This window comes from Ovis canadensis, chromosome 20 (assembly GCF_042477335.2).
Source record: "Ovis canadensis isolate MfBH-ARS-UI-01 breed Bighorn chromosome 20, ARS-UI_OviCan_v2, whole genome shotgun sequence".
Classification (NCBI taxonomy): Eukaryota; Metazoa; Chordata; class Mammalia; order Artiodactyla; family Bovidae; genus Ovis; species Ovis canadensis.
The window spans coordinates 32,345,829-32,371,258 of NC_091264.1; the positions used below are offsets into that span (position 1 = coordinate 32,345,829).

At 55.9% G+C, this 25,430-nt stretch overlaps 1 protein-coding gene across 2 annotated transcripts; it reads left to right on the forward strand.

Annotated features, from left to right (window-relative positions):
- Positions 1 to 609: 609 nt before the first annotated feature.
- Positions 610 to 16,648, forward strand: VEGFA (vascular endothelial growth factor A). 2 transcript variants are annotated; one of them, XM_069564604.1, is made up of 8 exons: positions 610 to 1,735; positions 4,717 to 4,765; positions 7,922 to 8,118; positions 8,893 to 8,969; positions 9,295 to 9,324; positions 11,221 to 11,292; positions 12,380 to 12,511; positions 14,673 to 16,648. In XM_069564604.1, exons 1-8 carry the CDS (start codon positions 1,670 to 1,672, stop codon positions 14,692 to 14,694), a joined length of 645 nt encoding a protein of 214 aa, XP_069420705.1. In that variant the 5' UTR covers positions 610 to 1,669; the 3' UTR covers positions 14,695 to 16,648. The 2 variants fall into 2 exon arrangements, with proteins under 2 accessions (XP_069420705.1, XP_069420706.1); XM_069564605.1 differs by lacking the exon at positions 11,221 to 11,292 and having other exon boundaries at positions 611 to 1,735.
- Positions 16,649 to 25,430: the final 8,782 nt, after the last annotated feature.

A 25,430-nucleotide genomic window follows, 5' to 3' on the forward strand; every position in this document is an offset into this window, starting at 1 on the left:
TCCCTCAACCCTCTTCTTGAGGCCTCTTGAACTTGAGATGGGGTGTGCATCCGATAGTCACTAGGGGGCGCTCAGCCACCACAGGGAAGCTGGGTGAACTTGGGATGCAGCGTCTGCGTGAGTGAGGACGCCTGTGACTATGTGTGTTGGGGGGGGCGGGTAGTTGAGAGTGTTTGGCGGGGGGTGGAGAAGGCAGGGGTCACCCCAGGATTCCAACGGATCTGTGTGTCTCTCTTTCCACCCGTCCCTGTCCGACTCCCTCAAACCCCTGCCCCCTCCAATATTCCCAGCATAGAGAAGGGAATAGCTCTGGAGCCCTGACCGCACATAACCTCACTTTCCTGTACCCGCCCCGCAAATACCGCGCGGGCGTGTGTGTCTCCCGGCAGAGGGGGCCGATAGGTAATGTTCAGGCTGTGCGCCTTGGTGGGGATCGAGCACTCCCTTTGCTGGGGTGGGTGGGGGCCCGGGCTTCGGTCGGTGTCCCCAGGGAAGGTAGTAGCCAGAGGCACAGAGGGGACGGACCCAGGAGCTGAGGCTGGGTCTGGCCCCGCCCCGACACGCCCAGGGGGCGGGGCCTGCCTTCTTTTTAGTCTGCTCGTAGCGGTGAGGAGCGCAGAGGCTTGGGGCAGCCGGGCTGCGACGAGGCTGCGGCGTTGGGGGGCGAGTGGAGCCGGCGGCAGCGGCGCTCGGTCGGGAGACGCATCGAAGAGGCGGACGGACCGGCGGGGTCACCGGCCAGGGGTCTCCGCACTGGAATTTGATATTCATTTATCCAGGGTTTACCCTCCTCCTTTTTTTCTGAAACATTTTTTTTTAACCGTATTCTTTTCCGTTTTAATTTATTTTTGCTTCCCATTCCCCACTAAATCGGGCCGACCGTTTGGGGAGATTGCTCTTTTACTCCCCCCCAAAATCACTTCGGATTCTGGAAACGGGCAGAGAAGAAAGAGGGTAGCAAGAGCTCCAAAGAGAAGTGAAGGAGAGAGAGAGACCGGGTCAGAGAGCGCGCGCTGACGAGCGAGACACGAGAGGGACAGGGGCAAAGTGAGTGACCTGTTTTTTGGGGGTGACCGCCAGAGCGCAGCGTGAGCCCTCCCCCTCGGGATCCCGCGTCGGACCAGCAGCGCTGACGGACAGACAGACAGACACCGCCCCCTGCCCCAGCGCCCACCTCCTCCCCGGCCGGCGGCCGACGGTGGACGCGGCGGCGAGCCGCGGGCAGCAGCCGGAGCCCGCGCCCGGAGGCGGGGTGGAGGGGGTCGGGGCTCGCGACGTTGCCCTGAAACTTTTCGTCCAACTTCTGGGCTGTTCTCGTTCCGGAGGAGCCGTGGTCCGTGCCGGGGCAGCCGAGCCGAGCGGCACCGGGAGAAGTGCTCGCTCGGGCCGGGAGGAGCCGCAGTCGGAGGAGGGGGAGGAGGAAGAAGAGAAGGAAGAGGAGAAGGGGCCGCGGTGGCGACTCGGCTCTCGGAAGCCGGGCTCATGGACGGGTGAGGCGGCTGTGTGCACAGACAGTGCTCCAGCCGCGCGCGCGCCCCAGGCCCTGGCCCGGGCCTCGGCTCCGGGAGGAAGAGGAGCCCGCCTGGGCGCCGAGGAGAGCGGGCCGCCCCGCAGCCCGAGCCGGAGAGGGAGCGCGAGCCGCGCCGGCCCCGGCCGGGCCTCCGAAACCATGAACTTTTTGCTCTCTTGGGTGCATTGGAGCCTTGCCTTGCTGCTCTACCTTCACCATGCCAAGGTAAGGGCTGGGGACGTGCGTGAGAGCGCGCGCGTGGGGGACTCCGTGCCCCACGCGGGTCCTTGGGCACCGGGCTCGCGGCTTCCCCTCTATCTTCGTAGGTGTAGGGGGAGGGGGCGCGCGCTAGGTGGGAGGGCACCGGGATAGAGTCTCACCGCCCACGCGGGCCCTGCCCACCCACCGGAGTCACCGCACGTACGATCTGGGCCGACCAGCGGAGGGCGGGAGCCGGAGGAGGCGGCTGAGGGGGCTGGGCTTGCGCTGCCGCCGGCGGCTGAAGTTTGCTCCCGGCCGCTGGTTCCCGACGAACTGGAAGTCTGGGCAGCTGGGGCGGGAGCTGGAGCCCTGGCGGGCAGGGGTGGGGGTGCTCGGACCTTGGACCCGGGGAGGGCAGAGAGCGTGGAGGGGGCAGGGGGCAGGCGAGAGATGGGGCTTGCTGTCACTGCCGCTTGATCTCTGCGGCCCTCGCCGCGAGTTGGGGAAAAGTTTTGGGGTGGATTGCTGCTTGGGACCCCCTCTCCGCCGGGCCACCTGCGCCGCACCAACCCCCCCGTCCCAGCTCGCGTCCCGCTCGGTGCCCGCCCTCCCCCGCCCGGCCGGGCGCGCGCGGCGCGGAGCCGATTACATCAGCCCGGGCCTGGCCGGCCGCGTGTTCCCGGAGCCGCCGCGGCCCGAGCGGGGAACCCGGGGCGGCGAGCCGCGCCCCTCCCCCCGCCGGCCCTCCGCGGGAAGGTGACCTCTCGAGGTAGCCCCACGCCGAGGACCCGGAGAACCACCCCTGTGCCTTCCCGCTGTCCCCAGCCCTTAAACCCCTCCTAGGAGGCATTTCCTCACGCCCCTTCCCAGTTTCCTCCCCTGCTCGAATAGAAGCCCCCGCCACCCCTTTATTTTTAACTCCCTTTTGCTGAGAAGACCCACATAACCTCTCTTCAGCCCCAGACTCCGAGGAAAGAAAGATCACTGTCAGGAGTCGGGCTACCCGGCCCAGCCCGGGGCTTTGTCGAGACTCTACCGAAAGTCCCGACTCGGTGACAGTCTGCTTCCCTCCCCTCCCCCATACTTCCGAGTGAGCTGTGCTTTAGCTTTTTGGGGGGCGACCGCAGGGAGGGTTTAAAGGGTGTCCTTATTCCACTTTGCACTTTTTGGGAAAATGATTTGAAATTTGCTGTGACATGGGCAGTGTGGGACTAGCCCTCCCCGAACCTTTGGAGGGAGCTCCTGCCAGCCTTGCAAACACACTTTGTTCTGGTGAAATGGGCGTTGGAGTAGGAGCAGGTGGTTTTTGGGAACTCTAAACTTGCCCACCCAGCTTGCTTTCCCAAACCACCTGAGGGGTCCTTTTCTGCTCAGAGCGCCCTTGGAGAGGTAGAAGGAAGGAAACGGGCTGGGGTCCCTGCTGCCACCAGGAGTTCCTCAGACCCTGGCACAAAGGCCTTGGCTCCAGGCCTCCAAGGGAGGGGGGGAGGGGGAGGAGAGGCTGCCTGGCCACAGTGTGACCTTCAGAGGCCCCCAGAGAAGGGCACCTGGCCCCTCCCCGCCCAGAACTGCCCCTCCCAGTGCCCCCTAGCCTTGGAGGGGGTATGAAATTTCTGACCCCTTTGCTCTTTGGGGCCCAGGAGCAGTGGAGGGCATAGGAGGAATGTTGGCAGAGAGTAACAGTGGTGCCATGGAGATGGGTAAGGGGCTCAGGCAGAGACCCCTGGGCATGGAGGTCCCTGAGGGAGCTGCAGTGGCAGGCTGTCCATCTGGGATCCTGGAAACTGTTATCTGACCTTGGCCCTGGAGGCAAGGCTGGGGGTCTGGGGTGTATTGCAGCAGGGTGTGGGTAGAGAGACAGGCAGACTCTCTCTCTGCAGAGTCTGCAGTTCTGTGTGCTAGAGTGCCGCTCTGCTGCTCTGGATCTGCCCCAAAGAGGGGCAGGTGGGGTGGGCAGGTGGCCACGACTGGAGACTCTCTGGAAGGGCTGGGAGAAGCCTTCGCCTGCCGGGTGCTGTCAGGTCCGCATGGTCGGGCTAGTTGACCTTCACAGCTTCTGGGGAGGGGAGGAATGATCTAGTGGGGGTGGGGAGCAACCAGAAGCCTCAGGCTTAGGGAGTGTAGGGGGCCCCCTAGGGGTTGGGCAGTGCTAAGGCATTAAAGGCTTCCCTGGTTGCCTTTGGAGGAAGGTGCCCAGCAGGTGAGAGGGACTTTGGGGACCCCCTCAGTCTGGGACCGAGAAGAAGCCAGAGAATGAGATGGGAGTGTGAGCCTTGGGGCTTTGGAGATACATTCAGGTTCTGGGGAGACTGGTTCTTAGGGAAAAACGGGGCCCTCCCCTCCCCCAGGTTTCCCCCAGGGTTTCCTCCCAGGTTTTACTCTTTAGGCAACCTGTGGCTTTACTACGTATTCCTGAGAACAGAAGTGTTTGAGGGGGGGAGGGTGCTTGGCGCCCTGCGGCCCTCTGCACCACCCCCCGCCCCAGCACCAGCTCACCCTGGTATTTGTCATGTCAGCAGGGGAAGGTCACCATGTTGCTTTTCTCACCCCTAGTCCTTCCTTCCTGCCCCAGTCCACGTTTGTCCTCCTGTTTGACCTTAAGACTTGCCCATGGCTTTGGACCCGGGAGTCAGGGGGGCTGAGGGACTTCACTTGTCCTAGTTCAGCAAGGGGCCGCTGAGAGCTGGGGAAGGGAAATGTCGGGGAGGGGCGGGGACCTGAACATCGTTGCTTTCTGATGTTTTCCTCCTCTGTTCTAAGAGCCCCTCACCCCCAATATCTGGTCAGTCATTATCTTCCCTGACTTCAGAATTGGAGCAGCTCAGAGAGGGGGTGCTTTGTGCTGTAGGGAGCCCCTGGAGGTGCCCTGCTCGGTTCAGAAGTCCGGGAGAAGCCAGAGGCTCCAGGCTGGGAGGGATTCCAGGAGGGAGCAGGGGCAGGTTGGCTGGGCCTGTGCACCCTTGCCCCTGCCCCTGCCCATTCTTCGCTCTTTGTTTTGTCCTCAGTGGTCCCAGGCTGCACCCATGGCAGAAGGAGGGCAGAAACCCCATGAAGGTAAGTGGCCCCCCACCCTGGCCCCCACCCCTCCTGCACATGGATGGGATTCCCTGATCCCCCAGCAGATGGGTGGGAAGGTCTGTTGGGGCGGGGTTGTGGGGGTACAGGGGCATAGGAAACTGGGGCTGGTGATCTAGAAAGGAGATCTAGAAAGGAAAAGGGTGAGTGCTGAGAGGTTAACCCTTCAGTTCCGGGGGACTCTGACCTACTCAGACCGCTGCTAGAAATAGAACTCGTGGTCTTTTTCCTCTGCTCTTTCCAGTAAAATTTTATTTGGAGAGGGAGCCATGAGCACAGCCAGGAAGATAAATAGTATCCAAGGATCCCAGATGTCAAGGGCAGTGTTCCTCGTTCCCCTCTGCTCCTAGGGGAGGATGAATAGTCCATGTCCCTTCCAACCCGGCCGGGTCCCACCTGTGGGGTCTGTGTGGTGGGGGCTGTGACCCTTGCTGTCTCGATTGCTGGCTGTGCATGAGCTGGAGGTGCAGAGGGTGCAGCCTCGAGGAACCCCCTCCGCGCCGGTGTGCATTCCTCTGGGGGTAGAGAGAGAAAGCCCGACAGCCTCCTCATGCCCTCCTGAGGAGCAGGTTTGGGTGCTTGTGAACTTCCCTCTCGGTCCAGCAGAGGGCTGGCGGTAGCTCCCGGGAGCCCCGCCCCTCTGCCCAGCCCGAGTCTGCCTGCCTTTTGTTCACTGTGGTTTGGAGTACGGATCCTCCCATTTCTCTAGGGACGCCTTGACTCTCCCCAGTACTGAATGTAGCCTCTACTCCTGTGCTCTGCCTCTGAGAAGGAAAGGCCCTGGGGTCTTCCTCCAGGCGAGTTTCCCAGACCCGAATCAGGTAGCCCAGGTGGTGGCCAGAGCCAGTGTTTACACTCCCCAGGCCGCTGGTGGTGCCGGCTTGGTTTTGCCTCCTTCCTCACCTGGGGGGAAGGGGTCCTTTCCTGGACCCAGGGCCTGGCTTCCCTGCTGTGCCACTGACAGTGCCCCTTCCAGGGTGCACCCAGCCCCCTCAGCTTCCAGTGGTCCCTCTCTGTGGTCTGGGAGAGGCGAGACAGATGGTCTTTGTCTGCTGGGGAAAAAAGGTTGTCTTCAAGAAATAAGGAAAGCCATGGGTCTGAAGTTGGAGCGTATGTGTGCCCCTGCCTGAGAAAAAAGCAGGACAGCTTTTCTTGGAGACAGTAGCTGGGGTGTGATGGGTGCGATGAGGTTTCCCCTTCCACCTCCTGGGGGGCCTCAGGGATCCCAGGGAGCTTGTCCAAGAAATTTCCACCTTGGATCTTTTTATCCCCAGCTACCAACTCATGACCCAGGCCAGACCATTCTGCTGTCCTGTTCTTGTGGCCCCAAAGTTTTGGCCACCTCTGTTCCCAACCAGGGTGAAGTGTCAGGTCAAGAATTCTTGATTAGTCATCTTCTTCAATATAGACTTGGCTTAGAAAAGGACTTCTTCAGGTCCCTGCTCTGGTTTATACTCTTTCTGATGACACTTGATCCTAAGCCTTTTAGCAGTGGAGAGTTCTGTGCCCATTGTCTGGATGGGGAAAGCAGAAACCTCAGACAAGTCTAGGAGCCTCTTTTGTTCTCTTCCTGTTTTCACACTTGTAGCCTCTCCTTCTTCCCCTCAGCTCCTCCCATTATCCTTAATCCACTGTATACTCCCACCACCCCCAGGCTCATGTTCCTTCACACCTCTGGCGAGAGGAGTGAGGGGAGACTTGAGATGGACTTGAGATGCCGTGATGGGGTTCCAACCTTGTGTCTCCTGGGCTGAGAAAAGGGCGCTTGTTCTTGGGACTGGAGTTGGAAGACAAAACCCTCTATTTCAGCCTCTTGTTTCGTTGTCTTTAGCGATCCACCCAACTCACTTACACAGATATGCAGAGCCTCAGGCCCAGAGAGGGAGGAACTGGCCCAAGGTTACACAGAGTCCTGGCCAGGGCCCAGGCTTCCTCACTAGCTGGGTGCTGCTTTTTCCCTTCTGTATAGGGGAAATTCATTTCAGGGATAGGATTGCTCCGTGGTGGTGGTGATGTAGGGGTGACCGGGAGCAGCAGGCCAGGCTGCAATTTGAAGCAGCCATTCGGAGTCCTGACTTCATGTGTTCTCAAGGGCCCCACCCCTGTGGCCCAGAATCACCCCTTCATGCTCCGGTGCACCCCAGGCTCCACGGCCAGCCTGGGAAGTTGTCTTTACCCTGGTCTCCCTCCAGATCAGCTTCTAGAAGCTCTCTGTGACTGCAGTGGCAGCACCATTTTTTTCCATGATGCAAGCAGTTTGCCCTCCTGGGTGGGGTTATCGGTGGCTGGCAGGGCCAGTGCAGTGTGCCTGCCCACAGCCACCTGCTGATTCCAGGCGGACCCAGCCCCTGGGCCGATGCCCACTGCCTCCTCAGCCCATATCTGGGGAGGGGGTCTGGCAGGTGGCAAAGTGCCCCCCAAGGCTCCCCTTCTGTTTCACAGGACATTGGCTTGGGGAAGCTTTGATGTTCAGAGCTAACTTTAACTGTGTGACTTAATGACAGTGTGGCCTTGGAACCAGTTACTCAGCCTCTCTAAGCCTCTAGTTCCCCATTTGTAAAGCCAGGGGGAGGGTGGGTCCTACTAGATCCTTGCAGTACCATGGGGGGAGAATTGTCTGGGATAACATCACGGACTCCTGTACACAGCGCCAGAGCACAGAAGAAGCGCTCTTTAAGTGGCTGTCAGCTAATGGTGCAGCGGCTGCTGTGGAGGTGGGAGGGAAATGGAGAGCAGGTTTGCCGAGTTGGCTGTTCCTCCTTTAATGGGAGGCTTAGAGACCCCCAGCAGGTATACACATACCCCAACTGCCCTCTGGCCTCACAGTTGACCTAGGAATCAGCTTGGCTGTCATGGTGAGGCAAGGGGACCAGATATGGCAGGGTGACTCCCTTGGGACCTGACAACACCATGTCATCTTTAGAGGAAACACAGGTCTTCATCAGTGTTGGCGGTGGAAAGTTAGGGAAGGACTTCAACCGCGGCCCAAGACACTTAAGTTAGATGTTTGGAAGGCCTTTCCCATGGTGGTTACCTCTCACAGAAAGGAGAGGCCTTGCAGAGCTGGGTGGAGAGCGGGGCCGGCCATCTCTTCTGTGACCTGCTGGGCTCACATGTCACCCCCTTCCCACACAGTGATGAAGTTCATGGATGTCTACCAGCGCAGCTTCTGCCGTCCCATTGAGACCCTGGTGGACATCTTCCAGGAGTACCCAGATGAGATTGAGTTCATTTTCAAGCCGTCCTGTGTGCCCCTGATGCGGTGCGGGGGCTGCTGTAATGACGAAAGTCTGGAGTGTGTGCCCACTGAGGAGTTCAACATCACCATGCAGGTGGGCACTGGCAGGGAGCTGGGGTGGGGGCGGGCTTTGGCTACAGGTGTTCCCCAGCCCTTTCCTGGGCAGCTCTTAAAGGGAGGAGCTAAGCTTGCCTTGCCCAGCTCCTGCCGCGGAGTCAGTCAAGGGGAGATGTGGGCGTCTGACCCTGTTTGGAGAAAAAGATGCTTGTGTTTCTGAGCCCAGGTTTCCAGCAACCCCTGATCACCTCCTCCTCCTTCCTAACCTCTGCCCCCTGGGCTCAGGAGAGGGCTGACACCTGTGACAGGAGCCCCTCCCTTCCCCTCTTGGAGGAAGACAGCCCTATCTCCCTGGGGGCTCTGTTTGGGAAGCTGGATGAGTCTGGTTTGTGGGGAAGCCTGGTGACGGGTTGTGTCTCAGCCTGGATGGGGCTGGAGGGAACTCTGAGACCCCAGGGAGGAGTGGGTGGCTCTTGGATGGCTCCTGGGGGTAGGGTGAGGCCTGGAGGGAATAACAGGAGGGGAGGGAGGGGGAGAGGCAAGAACCCAGGACCTGAATTCCCAGCCTGGCCAACCCTGCAGACTTGTCTGCCCTCAAGAGAAGCAGGGGCTCCTTGAGGTCAGCAGGGTGGGAGGAGTTGGGGTGGGCCTGAGGCTCTTTCTGATAGAGCCCTTGGTCCCCCCACACTTCTACCACCCTTTTCTGCTCTGTAGAACCCCTGGGTGCTGAGTGGCAGGAGCCATGGGGTTTCCCACCCGGGTATGGCTGGCTGGGTCACTAACCTCTGTGATCTGCTTCCTTTCCCTTTAGATTATGCGGATCAAACCTCACCAAAGCCAGCACATAGGAGAGATGAGTTTCCTACAGCATAACAAATGTGAATGCAGGTGAGAATGGAGTCTGGGAGTCATTCAGTGAACAGCTGCAGGGGGCTTGTTCTGGACCAGAGTTAAGCATGTTAGCCCATTTTCACCCTCCAGCTGTATAACTGTGGGCATTCCAGTTTTATTTTAATGTGCCTCAGTTTCGACACCTGTGAAGCGGGTACAATGATAGTATTACGTACTGCCTAGCATTGTTATAAGGATTAAGTGAGTTGTTATATGTCAAGAGATTAAAACTGTACTGATGTATCATAAATACTATTACTGTTACTATCACCAGCTGAACTCCTCTCTGTTCTGTTCTTTTCTCTTTCTCTACCCACTGCAGACCAAAGAAAGATAAAGCAAGGCAAGAAAAGTAAGTGGCCACGATTTTCGCCCTTCTCCCTCTCCTTGACTATTTGTCTTGGTTTGGGGCTCTTGGCTTCCTCTCTCGGGGGTGGGGGTCTGATGGGGGGTCAGTTGGGTCTGAGAGTTGGTTTCATGGGGACTCGTGGTAGCAGCAGCAAGATGGAGTATGCCCTAGGATGACAGCTCTAGAATGACTGACAAAACCCGGCCTGGTGCCTGGAGCTTCCTTTGGAAGAGATGATGCGTCTCTGGGCCATTCCTGGCCGGGATTTGCGTGTGGGGCCAGCGTGGACGCTGGCTCCTGGGCCTGCTCTGGCCTCCCATCACCCACGGCAAGGAGAGGGAGTGGGTGGCAGAGAGGCCAGTTTTTGTGTGTTAGAGGAAGTGGCCTCTTTCAGTGGCTACAGTGGTGGCGCAATTGGACTGGGGGGCCAGCTGGGTGTTTTCTTGATGTGTGCCCTCCTGTGGGAGTGAGACAGGCCAGAGCTGCTCAGCCCCCTTGGCCAGGGAGACAGAGGTGAATGTTGGCCATTTTCTGAGGCATCCAGTTGCTCAGTGTGGAGGGTCAGGTCAGGATAGAGCAGGTGGGGAGAGGTCTGGGAGCCATGAGCCTTCAGGATGGGTGAGCAGCTGGCATGGGAGAGAGCCTGCAGGGGAAGAGACTGAGAGAGAGTACCTCCACCCTGCTCCCACCCACCATCCCATCTGCCCCCCAACACTCTGGTGACACTGAAGCCCCAGTGGCCTCGACCCCTTGCCTCTGCCCTAAGCCCCCAGCTTCCAGTATTGCTGTGGCTATAGAGCAGTGAGTGGGGAGAGCAGGCACAGAGAGAATGTGTGAGTGAGTGCAGACCCTCCTCTTCCAGTATTTTCTCCCTCTCCTCCATCCCTTCCCCCCTTACTTCTCCCCTGTGGTCCCCTGTGGCTGTCCTCCTGAGGGGTATTCTTGGTGAGGGTGGTGGAGGGGCGGGTGTGGGCAGGTGTAGAGAGTGCTGGTTCCCTTGAGGGGGACAGGCTTCAGCCTGCCCCCCCCCAATCGCTGCCTGCCCGTTCCCCAAATCCCTGCCTTGCCCACAGGGAGAGTGGGGGCTCGCCTGGGCTCGGAAGAGAGTCTGGTGAGATGGTGTAGCAGGCTCTGACAGGCTGGGGAGAGGACCTGCTGCTGAGTGCCGCCCAGGCCTCTCCTCCCCACGCCTCCCTAACTCCCACCCCGCCCTGCTCCCTGCCTGGGGCTCCCAGGGCACCCAGCCCCGCCTCTCGGCCCAGGTTATGGCTGGGCTAGCTGGCGCCTTTCATGTGCTGCCCTTGGTTTTGTGCCAGCTCCAAGATAGCTGCTCCCCCACAACTGGGGTTCACAGAGGCAGGGCCCTTGGAGGGACCCCTCACCGTTGTACTTGGACGTGAAGGCAGAAGGTGCCTGCAGCACACGCCTGCACATGCCCTCCCTTGCCCCTCATCCAGTCAGGCCTCTGACTTCCTCCCCAAATCCTGGCCTGCCTTCCAGAGCCCCTGACCTTCAGGGTCAGACCTGTTCAAGGCTGTTGGGCACAGAGCCGGGCCTCTAAGCTTTGCCCCCCGCCCCCCCCGCCCCCCCCCCCCACCCCCCGCCTGGTACCAGGAGACACCACGAGTGTGGAGGCCTGCAGGTCCGGTGTCCTCCACCCAGCTTCTGGTTCCCACTCACAGCCTTGCTAGGGTGTGGCTAAAGTGGGTGAAGCCACTGTGCTCCCCCCCACAAGGGTGTCTAAAGTGCCTTCAAAGTGCCTGCCACCCTGTCCCCATCCCGCCTGTGTGCAAGCTCTCCCGTGTGCCCCGGAACATGTCCTGCGCCCCTCACTGCTTCCTTTCCTCTCCCCTTCCCCCTCGCTTTCTCTCTGTCTGTCTCTGTTTTTTTATTTTCCAGAAAATCAGTTCGAGGAAAGGGCAAAGGGCAAAAAAGAAAGCGCAAGAAATCCCGGTATAAATCCTGGAGCGCGTACGTGGTGCCGCTGCCGTCTCATTCCCCCCCACCGGAGCCTCCTCGGCCCCCAGTCAAACTCCCACCTGCAGGACCCCAGAGCTGCCCCCCTCCTCCCCCGTCCCCTTCTCCAGTTCTCAGCCTCCTTCCTCCCAGTGTCTCTCTCTCACTCTCACTCCACTAATTGGCACCGAGGGGGTAGGCATGGTGGTGGCATTACCGGTCCAGGGCTGGAGGCGGGAGGGTGGGCAGAGTGGGCCTGCAGGATTCAGGGAGGGGGGCTCTAGCTTGGCTGGGGCACCGCCTTTTCCCTCACCCACTGGGCACTGGTGGCGGGCCCATGTTGGCACGGGTGCCAGGCACGGATGCCTGCTCACCCAACTGGTTTCCACTGCTCTAGGCTTCCACACTTCTCTGGAAGCTGGGGGGCGGGGTGGGGAGGGTAGATGTGGTGTGAGGAAGGGGCGCAGATGACAGGAGGCAGCTTGTTGTTGGCTGAAGGAGGACGTGGGGTCAAACACCCCTGCGGCCCCTCCTCGCGGACTTGGGGCCTCCAGAGGGGAGCCCCGTATTCCAGCCCAACCCGTGGCACTCCCAGAAGCCTTCCCCAAGGGTGGCCTCTTCCTCTGGGTTTGAGGCAGTAGGGGACCCTCTGGCCACCAGTGGCCTGGCCTGCCATCACTCCCTGCCTCAGCCCTTTGGTGGAGGGGCCGGGGTGTGAGCCCTCACACAGGGAGAAGCTGGCCCTGATGGGCATCCCCAGCAGGTTGGAGAGTCAACGTGTGCTTTCTCGGGGGTGGTAGCCATTGGGCCCCGTGGCCTGAGACTTGCACTTGTGCCCGTGGGATAGCCCAGCCCGCTCCTCGCACTCTGCCCGGCCACGTCGCCGCTTCCTGCGGGCCGGCTTCTAGTTATTGCTGCCTCTTTTTCCGCCGCTCTCTCTTGTCTTCCGCTGTGGCATCGGAGCCTTCCAGGGCGTGGACAGGCGTGGGGGCCCGCGAGCCGGGTGGGGCACAGCTGCGGGCGTGGTGGGGGTGTTGCACGGATTGTTTCTCTCTCTCTGCTGACGCTCTAGCTTAGATGTCTTTCCTTTTGCCTTTTGCAGTCCCTGTGGGCCTTGCTCAGAGCGGAGAAAGCATTTGTTTGTACAAGATCCGCAGACGTGTAAATGTTCCTGCAAAAACACAGACTCGCGTTGCAAGGCGAGGCAGCTTGAGTTAAACGAACGTACTTGCAGGTTGGTTCCCAGAGGGCGAGCAGGTCAGAGAGGGGCTTTGCTCAGAGATGGGGAGAGAGAGAGAGAAAGAGAGAGAGAGAGAGAGAGAGAGAGAGAGTAAGAGAGAGAGAGAGAGTGAGCAAGCGCGCACTTGAGAGTTGCCAGCTGCTTGCTCTGCTTCTAGCTGCCTGCCTGGTGACTGCTGCCTTCTCTGCTCGTGGGGACCTCCTGTGCTGGGCGGCAGGCGTTGGCCAGCCTGGCAGGGCCCGTTCAGAGCTTGCCCTGGTTGCCTGAGTGGGCAGGCCCGCGTGGCTTCCTGTGGTGGTGTGGACGCCAGCTGAGTGTTGTGTCCTGTGGCCCTGCTCCTGGTGGCTGTTGTTCCTGATGATGACTACCTTTGCTGCTAATAGGGAGGGCCCGTCCGGGCATGGGGGGCATGCTGCCTCTACAACGTGCAGACCGCTGGGTTTCTCATCCCCTCAGTGTCTCTCTGTGGGGACAGGGGTTGAGTGCATCCTCAGACTGGGGGCCTGGAAGGCATGGGCCCTGGCTGTTGGTTTAGGGCAGATAGGAGATTACCGTCAGGGCACAGCTGATACCGTAATACTCCGGTCATCATGGCAGCAACCCAGAACAGCCCACCTGTTATTTCCTCAGGATGGGTGAATGGAAGGAACCACACACATTCTCCTGACACTAGGTTGTGAGTCCCTCACGCCTGGGTTTTATTCATCTGTGTGACCCCCCGGGTGTGTGTACCTCTGTCCCTTGTGCACACCGGGGGCCAGGGAAGTGTCAGGCTGATGAGTGAGTACATGAGCGATTTCAGGGGTGAGGACAGGAACAGGAGCCCATGACTGGTGGCTGGCAGTCTTTTGATGCCTTTGATGGCGTTTCGACCGTCTGGCCTGTGCTCAAAGGCAGGGAGCCCTCTGGGCCAGCGCAAGCTTCACCCTGGGATGAGAGGCTTTAATGGGGATTCCCAGGCAGGGCCAGGGCCAGCCCCCGCCCCGCCCCCCACCCCCATCTAGTCCAAATGCCTCATTAATTAACAAGGTCCTTCGAATGTGGCTGTCTTCCCCATCCCCCATGTTCCTGTGGTTTGTGAGTGTCGGGGGAGGCTGGGGACCAGGCCCCGGGGTATTGCTGTGGGTTCTGTCTTGGCAGTACGTGAAGACCAAAAGTGTACACTCTGCTGGAGCGGTGGGGGCTCTGGCTCACCCTGGGGCTGGATGAGGGGGTCTCTGCATCTCCCAGGGGCCTCAGAGAAGATAAGGGACTCACCATCTTAGGGTTACCATGGTGATGATTCTGGAGAGATGGACTGGGGGATGTCTACAGTGACCTGAGGCCAAGTGAAGTTATCTGAAGTCCTCCTCTGATCTGGCTGTATGAGGGAATGTCCATCCTCAGATTGGAAGCTTAGATCCCCATTTCTAGGTTCTCAGAAGGGAGGGTCTGCTCTGGTCCTTCCTCACATGGGGAGAGTAAAAGGTAAACCGCCCCTGGCCTGAAGCATGATGGGAGAGTTCCAGGAGTCCTCTTTGCTTCCCCCACCCTAAGTTAAATAGCGCATTGAGAAGGAAAGGCAGTCTGCTGCCCGGGGCCTGACGCGGAGGCCCAGACAGTGGGCACAGACAGAGAGGGGAGGTGTGTCCCTCACCTTCCCGGGGGTCTCAAGCCCTGCTGGGTCCCCGTCCCTCGGGAGCCTCCCTTCCCCAGCCCGCTGGCCTACTTGGCCCCTGCACAGGCCCATCATTTGCTCTCCCCGACGCGCTCCCCCAGACCAGCCCCATAGGGACCGCTCTGAACCATCTCCGGCAGGGACGCTTTGCTGATTAACTCGGTCCAACTTTACTCACTCGTCAGCTCTTAAATGTCAAGCGGGGACTGTTCTCGGGGACGTGTTCATTTGTTGCTTGTGATGAGATGTCATCCTGTCTTTGTCTTGTCGCAGCTGGGCTGTAGAGTCCAGAGGGCAGCCTGGGAGCCCCGGGCTTAGCTCCTGCTTAGGTGGTGGTGGAGGGGGCCCTTGGGCAGGGGCTCCCGGAGGCTAGAACTGTGCTTTCTCTTCTCCACTGCCGCCTCGGGCTGCAGAAAGGGGGGGCTGCAGCCTCCCCACCAGAGCCCCTTCCCTGGCCCTGACCCTGACCCCCGGCCTTTGTCTCCCCTGTCCCCGCAGATGTGACAAGCCGAGGCGGTGAGCCGGGCTGGAGGAAGGAGCCTCCCTCAGGGTTTCGGGAACCAGACGTCTCACCAGGAAAGACTGACACAGAACGACCCATAGCCGCCGCCACCACACCACCACCACCACCACCACCACCGACAGAACAGTCCTGAATCCAGAAACCTGACATGAAGGAAGAGGGAGGCTGTGCGCAGAGCACTTTGGGTCCGGAGCATGAGGCTCCGGCAGAAGCATTCATGGGCGGGTGACCCAGCACAGTTCCTCTTGGAATTGGATCGCCATTTTATTTCTCTTGCTGCTAAATCACCGAGCCCGGAAGATTAGAGAGTTTTATTTCTGGGATTCCTGTAGACACACCCACCCACATACATACATTTATATATATATATATATATTATATATATAAAAATAAATATATATATTTTATATATATATAAAATATATATATTCTTTTTTAAAAATTAACATTGCTAATGTTATTGGTGTCTTCACTGGATGTATTTGACTGCTGTGGACTTGATTTGGGAGGAGAATGACCCCGCCCAGATCCCGACGGGGAGGAGGATGGAAGGAGAGAGTCTGGCACCGTCTTTTTGTCCCTCTTACGGCAGCCAGGGTCCCCTCCCCTGTCTGGGAATGCGCAAGGCCAGGGCACGGGGGCAAATTTGGCCTGCTTTTGGGAAGACCGACAAACCCAGCCCTGGCCCCGAGCCTCTCCCCCGAGTCAAATGGACAGAAAGACAGCTGACAGGTACAGGGGACAAGGACGCTGGCTCTGACCAGGAGTCTGGGGGAGACTCGGGACACTGCTGTGCTTTGGAGACCCCCTCCGTGAGCATCTTGCCCCACCACCCCGGGGCACTGCCTGGAAGACTCAGGAGCCTGGGCAGCCTTCACCTCCTCTCACCTGCTTCCAAGATGCCCAGGAGGCCACCGACATGTCTCAGCGAAGAGAAGAGACGTTGGTGGAAGAAGGGCCACCCCAGTGACAGCTGGTCCTCCGAGGGAAGGGCCTCTGCCTTGGCCCTCTCCCAGCTTTGCTCCCTGGGTGCAGCCCAGGAGGGCCCGATGTCCTCAGACCATTGAAACCACTAGTTCTGTCCCCTCCAGGAGACCTGGCTGTGTGTGTGTGAGTGGTTAACCCACCTCTATCCCCCCACCCCACCCTACCCCACCTGACCCAACCCTTCCCGCGGCGTAGAGAGACAGGGCAGGATCCCCGTGCCCACCCTGGAGGCAGAGAAAAGAGAAGTGTTTTATATACGGTACTTATTTAATATCCCTTTTTAATTAGAAATTAAAACAGTTAATTTAATTAAAGAGTAGGGTTTTTTTCAGTATTCTTGGTTAATATTTAATTTCAACTATTTATGAGATGTATTTCTTGCTCTCTCGCTCTCTCTTGTTTGTACTGGTCTTTGTGTAGAAAACTCCTGTTTCCAATCTCTCTCTCTGATCGGTGACAGTCACTAGCTTGTCCTGAACAGATATTTAATTTTGCTAACACTCAACTCTGCCCTCCCCTTTCCCCTGGCTCCCCACCACACATTCCTTTGAAATAAGGTTTCAATATACATCTACATACTATATATATATTTGGCAACTTGTGTTTGTGTATATATATATATATATATATATATATATGTTTATGTATATATGTGATTCTGATAAAATAGACATTGCTATTCTGTTTTTTATATGTAAAAACAAAACAAGAAAAAATAGAGAATTCTACATACTAAATCTCTCTCCTTTTTTAATTTTAATATTTGTTATCATTTATTTATTGGTGCTACTGTTTATCCATAATAATTGTGGGGAAAAAGATATTAACATCACATCTTTGTCTCTAGTGCAGTTTTTCGAGATATTCCGTAGTACATATTTATTTTTAAACAACAACGAAGGAATACAGATATATCTTAAAGAAAAAAACATTTTGTATTAAAGAATTTAATTCTGATCTCAAAGCTCCTCCTGGTTTCTCCTTCTCCATTGAATCTTTGTTCCAGACTTTCTCCTGCACCCCCCTTCCCTCCTCCCATGGGAAACATGGTTTTTGCCTGAGGTCTGGGAAAGGGGTTCCAGGTGTATAGGCTATGGGGTGACCCACTTCATTGTGCTGGGGCCAGAGTCCTTCCATTCTGGCTGGGCCGGTCCTGGGGGAGCTCATCCATTCTTTGCCATCGATGGAAACTGGGGCGAGAGAGACAGCTCCTTTGGAGCCAAGGTCCCTGCAGTGAGTAGTGCTGCCTTCAGGTACTGTGTGATCCAGGTGGTGTCCCGTGTCAGGGAAGAAGCTAGCTATGTGGGCTTGCTTCCCACAGGCCACTAAGGGTCTGGGTTTGGTGCTGGAGCCTTGGCTGCAACAGGCTGGGAGTGGGAAGAAGTACTCATGTGGGGCCTGTAACCCCAGGGTGTAATTGAGTTTTACATGGTGGCTCTCCAGTTCCTTGAACTTCTGGAAGGTGGGCCCAAGTTCTGCTTGCCCCTAAGTGGACTCCCTGCCTTGCCTTGCTGCTCAGGCCTGTCTTGTGTGCAGTCCTGGGGAAGGTGGAAGCTGTCTGGGTCTTTGGCATTTATGAGCAATGCTTCCAAGTCCACTTCTCTAGCTTCTTTTGTTTATTGGGCCACCAGCCATGGTGCCAGAGCTTGAGATGCTGTTATGAATGAGACACAATTCCAACCATCATACGTTTGGTGAGGGTGGGTGAAGAGACACAGAATTATAAATTCACAAATAGAAAAATACGTAAAAGATGATGGGGTCATTTTTTTTGGCCATGTGGCAGGTGGGATCTTAGTTTCCTGACTAGACCAGGGATCAAAACTTAGCCCCCTGTAGTGGAAGCATGGAGTCCTAATCACTGGACCTCTAGGGAACATTTAGGGTCTGGGGGACATTTGATCCAGCTTGGAGTAGGAAAGGACTGCAGGTGGTGGAGTCTAGGGGGTCTGCTTATGATACTACCCTTAGGTAATGGTGAGTGGGAAGGAGATGACAGAACAGGGAGGGGAGGGCGGAAGGGTTGAAGCGGACATCCCAGGCAGATGAGGGGGTGTGAGCAAAGGCACGGAGTAGGGGCTCAGAAAGGGAGTGGGTAAGGGGTCAAAGGTGGGAGAGAGAGGTAGGAATAGCCCCTCCTGTAGTGCCCATGGTGCCAGGAGCCTAGACCTGGGGATGAGCAGCAGTTGAGGGGTTTTAAAGAGGGAGCATACCAGCAGGGAGGCCACAGGAGGCTGTTGTAATCCTCCCAGGGGATATGCCCTGAGAGGGGTAGAAGTGGCTTCAGTGGCTGATCAGGGAGGGCACCCCCTGCCTCCTCTGGCCACGCTGGGGGTGGAGGGGGCGGGGGAACAGGAGGTGAAGTCCCTGCCCTCAGGCAGCTCTGGATCTAGTTAAGTGCTCATTTTCCAAGCACTTCCTACCGGCAGCTCTTCTGCTGGTTAACAATCCACACAACGGCCCTGTGAGGTCAGGTTCTTGTCACCCCAAGTGGATACTTGCCTGAGCCTCCACCTGGCCTCCCAGGTTCTTCTCTCGCCTGCACTCTAGTTAGCCAGAGTGAGCCTGTTAAACTGTGAGCTGAATCATATCACCTTTTGGCTCGAAACCCTGCAGACTCTGTTTTATTTGGAGGAAAAAGCCAAAGTCCATGCAATGGCCTTAAAAGGCCCTGCATCATCCGTGTTGCCTCCATCTCCCTGACTCAATGACCTCCAACCCCACTTTGGCCACTGGGCTCCAGCCACACTGGTTTCTCTGTTCCTGGGACTGTGGGAGCGCTCCCACCTCAGGGCCTTTGCACATGCTGTTCCCTCTTCCTGGAGTTCCCTTCCCCCAGACATGACATGCGGGGCTCTCTCACTTCTCAAGTTTCGTTACCTTCTCAGCAGGGCCATCTTAACCAATGCACTTATAGTCAACATCCCTTCTTCCCTCTACACTTGGGGTCCTCTTTTCATCATCCCTCTTTTTTTTCCATGGCACATGTGACCACTAACGTACTCTAGAACAGGACTGTTCAACAAACTATGATGTGAACCACATACGTAATTTAAAATGTTCTTTGAGCCAGATTTTAAAAGGTAAGAAGAAACAGATGACATTTCATTTAATCATACATTTAACTTAATCCCCACATATCTAAAATATCATCCCAACATCGAATCAATGTAAGAATAATTAATCAGAGGGTTTACATTTTTCACTACTGCGTCTTTGAATCTAATATGTATTTTGCTTTCATCAAATATCTCAGTTGGGTGTAGCTACAATTTCAAGTGCTCAATATACACGTGAGGCTGTGACTACCATTTTGGACAGTGTAGCTTTAAAATTTACCCTCCCCCCGTCTCCCCAACTACTAGAATGCAAGCAACGTGAGCACCAAGATTTTTATCTGTTTTGTTCAGTGTTGTATCTCCAGCTCCTAGAACGGGCCTGGGATGTAGAACATGCTCAATAAACATTTGTAATCTGACTGACATTGTTGACACTGAGGCCAGGTGACAGAGGGTTTATTTCATCCCAGGACCGTGGATGGTAGGTGATGGCTGGCTCTGGCTGGGGTGGTGGGTAGAGGGGCTTGTTAACAGGTGGAGACTTGAGCAGGGCTGGGTGAGGGGATTAGAAGGCTTCTCTGTGCCAGGCCCTGTTTCCTCCTTTTAGCCACCCTGGAGATGGGGCTCATTATTTTTCCTTGGCAGATGAGGCTCAGAGAGACTAAATAACTTGCCTGAATTGACGCCCAGCCAGTAAATGGCCAAACCAGAATTTAAACCAGCTTTTCTGACTCCAATTCCAGTGCTCTTCCCACCTCACCACAGCTGCCCCAGGCTAGGGCAGAGCATCCACAAATAAAAATGAATTGTCTAGACCGAATACAAACAGGCACAAGAAAAGTGGGACAGGGGGAGGATGTGGTAGTGGCCAACCCCATGGCTGAAAGCCAAATTCCCCCAAGTGTGGTAAGGCAAGGCAAGAGATTTCTCTAGGGGCTGGAGCTCATCAGTAGAAGATCCGAAATCTAAGCACGAAAGGGATTGCAACACACGGCCTCGGAAAAGAGAAACAGTCTTTAAATAGACTTGCAAGGAAAGAAGGATAAAATGTACACACTGCACCCCCCAATTGTAGCAGAACTGCTCATGCACCCCCAGCAGCCTTCCCCAAGGACCTTCCAAGGCCCAGCTCCAAGCTGTCCCAGCTTTTCTCCCCACTGTGGGGCTCACACTCTCCCCTTTGGTGTGGTACTGTCTCCCTGGAGATCCAGAGCTCCTTCTCATCTCTGCTCTGCCCACCCTGAGCCCTTCACCCTTTTTCCCTAAAGGGCAACCTACCCAGCTCACAGCCCCAAAAGGCCTCAGGAACACTTGCTTTTCTCAGGAACCCACCAGCCTACTCTTTCCCTCCTGCAAGGAAGCTGGATAGATCCACACAGAACTTGGTGATTCTGGATTGGTTTCATGTATTAGGACTGCTGTGGTGGCCTGGATCCAAATATGGCTGCCAGCAGCTCTTCCCACTCCTAGGCTTGCATGCTGCAAGAAGAAGCATCTACTTCTCCTCTGTTGTACCTGGGACTGGCTGTGACTAAGAGGATGGGGCAGAATAAGATGTGCTGGACTTTTAGGCCTCAGCCTTAAGGGGCATTGCAGTTTCCATCCCTCCCCCAGCCTTAGAAGGCAGCTGCCATGCTGTAAGGAAGTTCAACTGCCCTGCTGGAGAGAGAGGCCATGTAGAGAGGAAGAGAGGGACTCAGGCAGCCCCCAGCTGTTCCAACCACCCCAAGCTGAAGCCCCAGACATGTGAGAGAGATCATTTTGGATTCTCTAGCCCCAGGTGAGCCACTTTTGCAATGACACATAAAGGAGAGAAGCCATCTTCCCAAATGTACAATGTTGTGAGTAAACATATAGCCATTGTCGCAAACTGTGAAGTGTTGGTGTAATTGCTACCCACTGATCATATCTGAACCACCAAAAGGGCCATTTCTTTGGGTCTAGGACTGTAGTCCCTTCCCATCCATAAGGCTTTAGTATATGCATGATGGTCTCAGGGTATAGAAGGAGGTTCAAGGAAGGAAGGATATTTATTTATTTATAATATTTCTTTGGCTGCGTTGGGTCTTTCTGTGTCATGCAGGATCTTTTAGTTTCACATGAACTCTCCAGTTGTGGTGTGCTGGCTTTAGTAGCTGTGGCTCATGGGCTCCGGAACATGCTGGCTCAGTAGTTGCTCTACAACATGTGGGATCTTAGTTCCCCAACCAGGGATCCAATCCACATCTTCTGCATTGCAAGGTGGATTCTTAACCACTGGACCACCAGGGAAGTCCCAGGAAGGATATTTATAAATGAATCAGAGTCCAGCAGCAGTCTGCCCTGGTGGGAAGACTCAGGGCAAAGGCTGACCCAGGCAGGACAAAGTATCGTCCAGATCTCTAGAATGAGGAGTGACTCAGTTTTATTGAAGTCTCACTAAGAGAAAGTGGGCCTCACTTACAGCATGAGAGAGAGAGGCTAGAGGCTGAGAAGAACTGGCAGAGAGAGAAGTGCAAGAGATTTGGGGGAAAAGGCTATGGGGTCTTCTCTTTCCTTTCCTTCCTTTTATCCATATGGACTGCTGCTGCTGCTGCTGCTGCGTCGCTTCAGTCGTGTCTGACTCTGTGCGACCCCGTAGACGGCAGCCCATGAGGCTCCCCTGTCCCTGAGATTCTCCAGGCAAGAACCCTGGAGTGGGTTGCCATTTCTGGACTACCAACCATATATTTTATGCCCTGTTGCAGAATGGACTCACACTTACTAGTACCAGTTTTAGCGTGTACCAGCCTAAAGATGGGGCCAGATGAGATGACCTTTGGGAGCCTCCACCACACTGGCTTCAGGGTTCTTGGGAGGAAGATAATTCAGCTACATGCACAGGACATTATCCATCAGGACATGGGGAACAGGGGGAGGGCAAGGAAGGAATCAGTAAATATGTATAATCTGCCTGGAAAGGGAAAATGCAAGGGAAAGATAGGGCCTTGCTGAGCATCTGCAGAGGAGGGGATGGGAGTCATTCAGAAGGGGGATGAGCTAAAACCAAGGGGAGCAGGGAGTCAAAGGAAAAGGCCCCGTTGGGCATAGGTGCCTATGGGAGGAATACTGGGCCTGGTCTATTCAGGATCATGAGATCTGAAACAGGTGTTAAAAGGTTGCATTTGCCTTTGGGTGGTCAGTCTGTTAGTAAAGAAAGTATAAGTACTCCCCAGGGAGCTCCCAGTCTGAGGTGGGGTGACATGGTCCTTGCCTTCAGGTTGCTCCCTGCCCTCCTAGAGTTTCTAGTCTTGGGAAGAAGACAAAACCCCTGCTGTCAGACATTTATTTATTTCATTTACAAAATTATTTATTTATTTATTTTTGACTGTGCTGGGTCTTCGTTGATGGGGGCAGGTTTCCTCTGCTTGCAGCAAGCTGAGGCTACTCTCTAGTTGCGATGCGTGGACTTCTCACTGCAGCGGCTCCTCTTGTTGCAGAGCACAGGCTCTAGAATGAGCGAGCTTAAGCAGTTGTGGCACGCAGGCATTGTTGCCCCCATGCATGTGGAATCTTCCCAAACTAGGGATTGAATACGTGTCCCCCACACTGGCAGGCTGATTCTCAACCACTGGACCACCAGGGAAGTCCAGACATTTCTTTATTGATAAAGACGGAAAGCATTCTTAGGAAGGCACCCCCCGACCTTCATTTGGCTGCTATCGATATTCGGAATCATGGGATACTGGTGTCCTTTCAGGGCCTGCAACCTTCCCCGCCTCCCAGCATGTGTGTACAGTCCCCACAGGACTTCTCTCTGTACCATTTTTGAGCCAACAATGGCTGGGCCCTGATGTTTCCCCACACATCTCCTGATGCTCCCTAGGTCTGGCTCCAAGTCGGGCAGATGCCAACATATACCTCCCTCCTAGGGCCCTGCCTGACCCCTCTGAAAACCCCATTTTGTTACCTCCTAGGACTCTGTGCAGGGAGACCATGGCCCCACTTTTCACCCCATTTGCAGCTGATGCAGTCATCCTGAGGCTGGAAGTCCTCCGGAGGTGCAGTGATGGCCTTTGAGGCCAGCCCGAAGCGGCTTTTCCTCACATGCCCTGCCTGCTGCCTCGGCAGAGCCCGATGCCGGCTGCCCGAAGCCCCACCAGGACTTCTGACGGATCTAGATTGGAATCCTGGTTGGCCACTGGCTGAATTACCTCCCTGGGCCTCAACTTTCTCATCTCCAAAATGGGAACAATCATGCCTGCATTTAACTTGAGGGGAAGAAGTGATGTTGACGTGCAAAAATACCCGTATAGTGCCCAGTATGCAGGGTGTGCTCACAACGGTCTTTATAATTATGCTGTTGTTTCTAGTACTCACGTCAATGCCTTTTTCTTCTCCTACTTCAGTATACTTTGGTTGTTTTTTCCCGCCTTGTTTTTTAATTTTTAAACCAAAATACCATGGCTGGGTTTTATACCCATTTTTGCAAGTGTTCATCCCTTCTCCCCTGCTGAGGAGTGAGGCAAGCCAGGCCCACAGGAGTGTACATCTCAGAAGCCCTCCCAGGAAGACTCCAGGATCTTTGGGGGAAAGGTGTGTGATACTGGTGGGAGTGGGGCTCGGTATGGTGGGGAGAAGTATGCTTTCCTGGAGAGGTGGTGAGTTGGGAGCTGGCATCTCCTGGGGCAGCAGCAGGAAGATGACTTCTGGGGAAATAATTCAGAGAGGGCGTTGGCATACCTGTTTGCTTTTGCCTTATAGAAGAATCTCCACCTCCCCACCCCACCCCAGGTCTCTCTGCTTCATTCCCCAGGATTTTCTTCCCAGCTGCTCCATCCTTGCTCTTCTCTGTCCGGCTGGAGAAAGAGACAGGATGGCTGGGCCTGGATTTGGGGCCTGCTGGGCCCTGCTGCTGGGAAACGTGGGGCAGATGACCCCTGTCATTTGCTGCATCCTCTCACCCGGAGCAAGACGTCGGGTCACAGCTTGCACACTCACAAGTGTGACAGGGGTCACCACTCCCAGTCACAGGGCGATGGCCTGGTTGGGTAAGGGTTCCCAGGGCGGGGGCTGTGGGGCCCAGCTGAGGGATCTGGCTCCTCAGGACGATCTCCCGTGGGGCTTGGGGGTGGGGGACTGACCTGGCTGGAGTCCCATGACCCTGCTCTCCCCTCTGGGAGCTGCTGGCTGTTCAGCAATAATAAACACCTCGCAGCTATTAATAACTTGCTATCTGGCAGCTGCAGAAATGTTAGCACTGGGTCCCTTCTGGCCCAGCCTGGCCTGATAGCCTGGGTTCAAATCCCGATGGAGAATTCTGGGCCCATTATGTCCAAAACCCAAGCCCTAAACATAGGCCCAACCCTGACAGCTTCTAAACGTGTCTTCGGACAAAACTACCTTTTTGAAACTCAACTGTCTCTTTAACAGGTACCATGAGACACGAGACCTGGGGAAAACTGGATGGACTGAGGGTGGTGACTGGCATGTAGTAAGGGCCCCAAAGGGTTAGCTATTGTTGCTGTTGTGACTGGGCATGGAGTAGTAGGAAAAGAGGATTTTTTAAAAAAATTATTTTTGGCTGTGCTGGGTCTTCACTGCTGCACGGGCTTTCTCTAGTTGGGGCAAGCGGGGGCTACTCTTTGCAGCGGTGCCCCGGCTGCTCTTGGTGTGGAGCACAGGCTGTAGGCACATGGGCTCAGTACTTGCGGCTCATGAGCTCAGTAGTTGTGGGGCATGAGTTTCGTTGCTCTGTGGCATGTGGGATCTTCCCAGACCAGGAATGGAACTTACGTCACCTTCACTGACAGGCAGAGCCCCACCCACTGGACCACTAGGGAAGTCTGGAAAAGACGATTTGGAATTACACAGAGTTAGGGGCTGTACTTCTGATATCATTAGTATTTTCTGGCTTTGTGATCCTGGGCAAGTTGCTTGGCCTGTCTGGGCCTCATCATCATGACCTTTCATATAGGCTTGAGGACGCTTATCACCCAGGTGTTAATATGGATTAAATTAGGTGATGAATATAAAGTGATTTCCACTTAAGAGTGCTCAATGAAGAGAGCACTTGTTGAATGAACGAACGAGTGGGCATTAGTCACATCACTTTGCCAGGGTCCCCAAGGACCAATACGGATTCTCTCTCATCAGCCTGGGTACGCCCTGAGAATGAGGGTGTAAACTCTGAGCTTCCTCTTCGAGGCTGATCTATAGTCTTCAAAGACGGCTGAGCAGTTTAGGTGGTTTATTCCCTTGGTTGGTGTGGAATGTGGAAACAGCCAGTGTAGAAACACACAGGGAAATAGAAACTACTTTCTTTTCCTCTCAGTCATGAGATCCAGGCAGGGCCTGGGACCCAGCACTGAGCTCCCCTCCTGGGTCTGGGGAAGAGGACATCTTTGGCCACAAAGGCTATGAAAGGTCAGGCCAGTGGGATCACCCCCTTTCCTTCTGGCTGTGGCCACCGTAGCCACACCCTTGGGACTGCCCGATTGCAGCAGCCGCACTAAAAGCCAAAACTGTGGGTGTGTGTGTTGGGGGCTGCAGGGAGGAAGGAGGGCAGAAGAGACGTGAGGGTAGGGGAAAGCTTGACTCAATGCTGGTAAACCCCTCCCCCCACCCCTGGCCCCATGGTTTCAGAGAAACGGCCTCCAGATGCCGGTGGTGTGCCAGGCCCAGCCGTTGGCGTTTGCCTAACAGGAAGTTTCCCTGAAGACCATCTTA

Bases quoted from the DNA above. Each gene is read 5' to 3' on its own strand.
- VEGFA (XM_069564604.1), top strand. From the start codon at position 1,670: ATGAACTTTTTGCTCTCTTGGGTGCATTGGAGCCTTGCCTTGCTGCTC. The intron at 1,736-4,716 runs GTAAGGGCTGGG...TTTTGTCCTCAG, and splicing joins TCTACCTTCACCATGCCAAG to TGGTCCCAGGCTGCACCCAT. The intron at 12,512-14,672 runs GTTGGTTCCCAG...CTGTCCCCGCAG, and splicing joins TTAAACGAACGTACTTGCAG to ATGTGACAAGCCGAGGCGGT.